Below are 7,526 nucleotides of genomic sequence, written 5' to 3'. Positions count from 1 at the left end.
GAGACTCACTGTGTTGGAGAGTTTCCTGCATCTTCCTCCAGACTCTGAACCGCAGGTTACTCAAGTAATGTGACGCATGAACCAAAGCTCCAGAACTCATCTGTGGATCCGGCTGTGAGATCTGGACTCTGGAAGAACATTCAGGATCAGAACTGCAGTGGCTTTGGATCAGAAGCAGAGAGAGCAGAGACAGCAGCAGATCACTCACCTTTCCATTGAGACTGGAAACTCCTGCAGAACAAACACACAGTTAATCATCAACAACTCAATCAATCAATCAATCAATCAATGATCTGAAATCAGACCTTCAGAAAGCAGACGTCACTGGCTCTCATCATCTCCTCCGTGTCTCTGATTGTGTGTGAAAGAGCTGAGATGTGTCTGTTCATCTCCTCCAGCTTCTCCTTCATCATCTGATTCTTCTGCTCCTCTTCCTCCCTCAGTGCAGTGATTGTAGCTTCTTCTTCATCTCTGAGAAACTGATGAAGCTTCTCAAACTGCTGTTTAATCTGACGCTCTGTGTGCTCGGCTTGAGACTGAAATCAAACCACATTCACTTCAATCGTCTCACTCGACACACATCAGCTGTAACATTAAACACCCTCATTCACTATTCCCTACATTAGTTTACTGGAGACTAAGATTCTTAAAATCTTTGGACAGGTTTGCTGTGTCAAGTAAGAGGCATACAGGAAAGTTTATGAGAGCAAAAAAGAAAATGGAAAACTTTGTATGTATTTATAACTTATTGTATGTCTGCTCCATTCTTCTAATTCAGTATTTTTTTTTTGGTCCCGAATTGTAAGCAACATCATGAAAATCAAATTAGAGACACTTGAAATGTTGTAATGAGTAGTTAAGCGAGAACTGAAAGGCACTTAATAATAAACTTTAACACCTGCAAAGGTGACGAGGGTGTGTACTGCAAATACTGACAGAAAAAAAAGCATCTGGAAAATAAAAGATGTGACTCATGGAGGTCGGGGCGGAGAACTCTTGATGAGCACCTGCTGTTCTTTCTCTTTATCCTGAGAGTTGAGGAAACAGCGGTCAGAACACAATCAGTATGACGTTTAACAGCGCTTTGAGTTTAGCTGGAATCATACTTCTCAGCATAGCAGGTAAGATCGTACACAAATATATAAATTAGGTATAAGTGTAATGTTTTATTGGCTTAATAATGACAAGCCAATTGACTTTCAACTGCTAGGGACCTTTGTAAAACACATCAATAACAGAAATGTTTGCTACTACAAATACATACAAACATTGCTGAATTTAAGTTTCTCATGATCTCAAAACACCTTTTGATTTAAAGCCTGATGCTTAAATCCATGAAACTGGTTTTGAGGATAAATATACAGTACACATTGTGGTTTTATTTATAATTATAAATTAATTAATTTATAATTATAAATGTAAGATGGATTTATTTTTATCCTTTTTTATTGGAGGAGTTAAATGCATATGAACCTAATCAGTACCAAAGTGTCTGTAAGACCTGTTTCTCAGCAGCTGCACACGTGAGCAGCGATCATACAGGATGCATTTATTTAAGAACCTGTTAACAGGATGCACACCGTTCACACAAACATAATGATACACAGCAGGAACAGAGTACACTGAAAAAAACAAAAAACAAACAAACACTTGGTGTAGAAACTATTTTAACTAAGTAAATTAATTACAAAGAAATAGCAAGTAACACAATGAGTTAAATGTGACATTTTAAAGTAGAAAGACTGAAATAATATTTTCTTGTAAAACATAATCCATTAATATTTGTTTTATTTACAACTTCCAAAAAAAACTATTTATACTTGTAGTTGTGGGTAATTTCCTTGATTCTATTTTGCTATACACCGTAAAAAACAACAACAAAATAATATAACACCAATATAACACACAATACACCATACTGCAAATCAACACAATCTTTTTACAATATAAGCTTTCATGAAACAGCATAAAATACTTAAGAAAGCTACTCGCCTACTCCTTGAAATAAGTGCTTTGTGTAGATTAATTACTCTGTGAATATCATTTTGATTCCACAAAGCATCATTTTAACTAACCAGATCATACTCATTAACATTTGTTTAGAATATAGACAAACCTTATATTACCTTAATTGTCTAGATCGGCAGTATGTTTAATCTGCCTTAATAATCAGTGTAAACAAAAACTACAAATGCCTTTACTCTAAGGTTATGCATGTCACAATCAGCTGGGTTTTCATTTAGTACAAAGAAATAACTCCTCATGATGTTTCTCTTTCTGTCATTCACTCTGAGAAGCAGTTTAAATTAGTGAATTGACTCATTCTCTTCTTTGTCTTCATTGACTGTTCTGTTTGAAGAGTGCACTTCCAAGGAAAAAGTAAGAGCTATCTCTTTCATTATGGCGAGCACTAGCAGAGCATTTAGAAGGTGTGTGCATCCGTGTCATCGCTATTTGACAATAGATGACACACATGATCTATGTGTTGTTTGTTTGGGCGAAGAGCACGCACGCGATGTCCTCGAGGGGGCAATCTGCATGCATTGTGAGTTTTTTCCAATGAAAAAGCTCCGTTCTCGTTTGTCTCTCTTTTCAAGTAAAGAGGGGCAACCATCTGCTTCCCGCGGTTCAGGACCCGCTACTGCTGAGGCACGGAGGAGAATGAGCTTGTGGGGATCTCCGGTGGACCTGGCCGATGAGTTTAAGGCAGGTGAGAGACAGCCGCTGGAGGATGATATTCTCTCTTTAACATCATCTGATCCAGGGGCCAGTGCTCTGCTGGGTTCAGCCCAGAAAGAGCAGGAAATGGATGAAGAGAGTGAAGAAGCTGAGGCTGAGCCTTCCCAATCCTCCTGCCCTGCGTATGATGAGCTTTTAGAGGTTATGGATCGCACCACGGCGAGGCTTGACTTGCTGTGGAAGCAAACTAAGGAAGTGACGTCGCGAGGTCGTCTCGAGGAACGTTATCTTTCTGGCCATAACCCTCCAGCTCAGGTGAGCCTTCCTTTGCTTCCTGATCTCCATACTGAGATCGAGAAGGAATGGAAGAGGCCGTTTTCCTCACGCATCCATCGGTTTCAGCATACCAGTTATGCGAACATCGAGGCGATGCGCGAAAACGGCTATGAGAGAATGCCCCCTGTAGAAGAGACGCTAGCTAGCTATCTCTCTATGGGTGAAACATCGTCTCCCAAAACTTTCTCCTTGCCATCCATGCCCCTTCAAGCTACATCTAAATTGAATGGCAGGGCATGCACAGCAGCAGGTCAGGCTGTTGCTTCGCTGCACACGATGGCGGTGCTCCAGGCATACCAGGCTGACCTGCTGAAAGACCTGGATAAAGGGGAGGGCCTTTCTTCTGATGAGATGGCTGAGTTGCACCGCACCACGGACCTGGCTCTCCATGCTACTAAGCAGGCTGCCTCTGCCATGGGAAGATCTATGGTGGCGATGGTAGTAACGGAGAGGCATTTGTGGGTAAACCTGGCAGACATTGGGAAGAAAGAAAGGGGCTTTCTTCTCGATGCCCCGGTTTCGCCCTCTGAAATTTTTGGTACATCCATTGAGACGGTGGTCAAAAAGTTCAGGGAGGTGAAGGTGCGCTCAGCGGCCTTCAAAACCTTCATTCCACGAAGGTCCAGGTCTGAGCCCGAACAACCCAGGGGTCCTGGCCCGTCTCGGTTTGAGGATCAGAGACGAGCACAGCAGGCTAGTGTCGCAACTCGCGTTCCTCCTCCGCCTGCGGGTAGGGGTAGGAAGTATCGTGGGTCAAAGGGAGGTAGGCAAGACCTGAAGGATGTGATCCAAACAAGGCGTCAGCGCTTTCGTCCGGATCAGAGTAATACTTAGGTATCCACTCTTTCCCTCAGGGGATGTATCATCTACCCTTTTCTTCCCCTTCCTAATTACCCTGTAACCACCATCTCTCCACCAGGTTAGGTGGAAGCTTCCTGCATAACAGTCTCCTACTGGACCTATGATGTTTTTGGTTGGTTCTATGGCTTCATAGTAACCACCTTACTGATGGTCCGGTCTAGAGGCTTCTCCAGACAGAGCTCCGACAGCCGTCTAACGTCCCAGGGGTGACTCCCATAGCGATATGGTAGAGTTGGTACTTAGTGCTCACCATGGTTCTGGCATGCACTCCCCTCAGCATGGTGGCGTGGGTATACCATTCCCCATAGCGACCCCTAGAGGATGCAGTTCGAAGTTCCGATGAAAGGGAACGTCTCAGATTACTTATGTAACCATGGTTCCCTGAGTAGGGAACGAGACACTGCGTCCTCTAGGTTTCTTGCCTTGCTGCGGTCGCAAGCTTCAGATGAAGAAGTGAATGATGTGTAGCTCCCGGCGCCGATTTATACTATAGTCGCACCGGTAGTGATGTCATGGCTGTCGCCGGCCAACGAGTTGGTGTTTTTTCAATGTATGCTTCAGACACGGGTCACGACGAGGCGTCCCCCATAGCGACCCCTAGAAGACGCAGTGTCTCGTTCCCTACTCAGGGAACCATGGTTACATAAGTAACCTGAGACGTTATAATGTTAAGGGAACCCTTAGTGAAATTTGGGTTGCAAGAAAAAAAACTAAGTTCAACTTAAGGAACTTAAGGCTGTCATTAAGTATTCCCTTAAGCATTGCTACAAAGTCCTTAGAAACCATTTCACCTTAAAAAAAATTAAGGGACCAAAACAGCTCCCTTAAGACATCTTAAACTCGAACGCGATGGCTGATTTTATTTTTATGTTTATTATATTATCATTATCATACATGTTCATCTAATTGTTTGGTCTCTGTTTCCCAGGTTCTCTCTGCCAGTTAGATGGTAAGTTGTCATACTCTTAATGACCATATAACTCTTGTTCCACAAATCTTTTATGTAACATATCATTTTAACTGGGGATCCCCACATTGTCTTTTCTCTCATCAGTATGTGGTCGAGCCTCCCTCAAGAACAGGATTGTTGGAGGGGAAAATGCGACAGCAGGGGCTTGGCCATGGCAGGTCAGCATTCATGTCGTCGGTTTTGGCCATAATTGTGGTGGGACTCTCATCACTAAAGACTGGGTTTTATCTGCAGCTCAGTGCTTCCAGAGGTATGAAGTTTAATGAATAAAGCTTAAAGGGGTCATATGATGCTTTTTTAAAGATCATTATTTTGTGTATTTGGTGTAACAGAATATGTTGACATGCTTTAATGTTCAAAAAACACATTATTTTTAAAATACTGTACATTATTGTAGGTCCTCTATGCCCCGCCTCTCTCAAACGCTTCGTTTTCTACAAAGTCCCTCCTTCCGACAAGTGCAGTCTGCTCTGATTGGCCAGCTGACCCAGTGCATTGTGATTGGCTGAACACCGCAAGGACTCGTCGGAAATGTAACGCCCCTTACCATAATCGCGAGCTTCATCTTTCAAAATAAATGTAAAGACAGAGCCCAAAAGGGGAACAGAGTCTCGTGACAGACACAGTGATGAATATGTGTTTGCAGCACACAAGCCAAGGTTAAGACAGCTGAATCCACTGTGATGTCTCTCTCTCTCTCTCTCTCTCTATATATCTCTCTCGCACACACACACACACACAGCTCTCTCTCTCTCTCTCTCTCTCTCGTGCACACACACACACACACAGCTCTCTCTATCTTTCTCTCTCTCTCGCACACACACGCACACACTCACACACACCGCTATCTCTCTCTCTCTCGCGCTAGAAACACAAAGCGTCTCCCTGACATGCTGCTTCAACACTAACTGCGGTTACTGAAACCACGCCTTCTTTCTTTGCGTGCACATTTGGGCGGCATTTTACAAATATTCCCACATAGTGAGGTAGATATGGGGGGGCGTGTTAAAACGAGCCGTTTTAGGGGGGTGTGGCAGAGTCTTAACTTTGATAAAGAATATCTCTTTGGTTTTGAGACTTTAGTCTTTGCAACTTCAGGGATCTTATCTATGCACAATCAGCTTGTAACACTCCAAAGAGAAAGGAAAACTTGAAATCGCATCATATGACTGCTTTAAGATACATTTGCAGATTGATAATAGTGGGATTGAAGCAGACTTTCTCTATTTACAGTCAAAATGAGTCTGACACTGTGATGTACTTTGGTCGTCTGAACCAATCTGGCTCAAACCCTAATGAGGCATCCAGGACAGCGAGCCGAATCATCAACCATCCTGGCTATGTCGGTGCTCCTTATGACAACGATATAGCACTGGTCCAGCTCTCCTCCTCTGTGAATTTCACTGATTACATAAGGCCGGTCTGTCTGGCAGCGGCTGGGAGTGTATTTGGTGGAGGTACGGAGAGCTGGGTCACTGGATGGGGCAGACTACAACCTGGAGGTGAGTGAACATTTGCTTGCCAGTTAATTGAATGCAAACATTACTGTAAACCTCAACAGTTTACCTAGAAATGTTTTTTAAAAGCCATAAAATCTGTCCTCTGATCTGTGTCACAGGCCAGGTTCCTGACATACTGCAGGAGGTGATGATACCAATTGTGAACAACAGTGCCTGTGCTAATGCTTATGGAGGGAGAATCACAAGCAATATGATTTGTGCTGGATTGTTAAATCAGGGAGGAAAAGATTCATGTCAGGTAAGACATCAGTCATTAATTTGAACCCTTTTTAATCCAAATCAATGTACAAAACACTACTCACCAGTTTTGTCACCTACAAACTTTACACTGCCAACCTAGTTGCTTAACTAGCTTAACTTAATTAACTTACTCCACTGATCATAAATTCATACACTACGACTGCTTTTTGATGCTACACCTGTGGCCAATTGTATAAACTGCTTAGACTAGTCTTAAAAGTTAGTCTTCTAATATTTTTCAGCAAGACTGTTCATAACTTTTTTAAGTCAGTTACATAAAAACATATGTTTAATTTAAATGTGAAAATTAAGACTGATTATAACTTTGTTAACTGCTAGTTAGACAAACTAGTTCTTAAGACACAGTCTTAGCATAGTGACCATGTTTATGCAACCTGCTTCAGGTCTGCGGAGATGAGCATGGAGTTGCAGTGCAGTCTATATGCGCTAATATGCATGAGATTTAGGCTGCACACACAGGGTGAACTCTGAAGCCCGACCGAGTCTGTGCAGTAGTGATCGTGAGCTGGAGCTGCAGTATCAAGGTCCCACCCAAACCCCCACAGACCCAATCACACCACACCCCATTTTTATAGCATCAATGGGCCTCTTTGGTTGGAACTGACCACAAAGTTTTACATATTGAAATTTAAACATTTCTTCCTTCATCGGAATGGGATGATTTGACAACTTTTGTTGCATTAGCTATGTGAACACAGACACACAAAAATCATGTACATGAATCGAATATGTTAATGAGCCAACAACACAAAAAGTCACACTTAGCTCCGTTGTGGTCAAAAATTACTGACATAGGAAATTAATGGGAAATATAAAAAATAAAAGAAAACTTTGAGAATATTTTGATGGAACAAGCTACAAATGAGCTATGATGCAAAAAAAAAATAAATAAATAAAAA

General features: G+C 42.3%; 1 protein-coding gene across 1 annotated transcript in view; it reads left to right on the top strand.

The window, feature by feature from the left end:
• Positions 1-1,050: 1,050 nt before the first annotated feature.
• The window catches only part of LOC107574013 (trypsin I-P1-like), an 8,473-nt gene continuing 1,997 nt past the window's right edge, over positions 1,051-7,526 (top strand). Inside the window, exons 1-5 of the mRNA XM_016260485.1 lie at positions 1,051-1,121; positions 4,805-4,825; positions 4,931-5,096; positions 6,080-6,348; positions 6,465-6,604. Coding sequence (XP_016115971.1) covers positions 1,067-1,121; positions 4,805-4,825; positions 4,931-5,096; positions 6,080-6,348; positions 6,465-6,604 — 651 coding nt within the window. The 5' untranslated portion in view covers positions 1,051-1,066. The remainder of the gene's footprint in view (positions 1,122-4,804; positions 4,826-4,930; positions 5,097-6,079; positions 6,349-6,464; positions 6,605-7,526) is intronic.

This window comes from Sinocyclocheilus grahami, unplaced genomic scaffold, assembly GCF_001515645.1.
Source record: "Sinocyclocheilus grahami isolate Dianchi unplaced genomic scaffold, SAMN03320097.WGS_v1.1 scaffold2091.1, whole genome shotgun sequence".
Taxonomy (NCBI): domain Eukaryota; kingdom Metazoa; phylum Chordata; class Actinopteri; order Cypriniformes; family Cyprinidae; genus Sinocyclocheilus; species Sinocyclocheilus grahami.
Note: the sequence above shows the minus strand (reverse complement) of the source record. Positions and strands in the feature narration are given on the sequence as shown.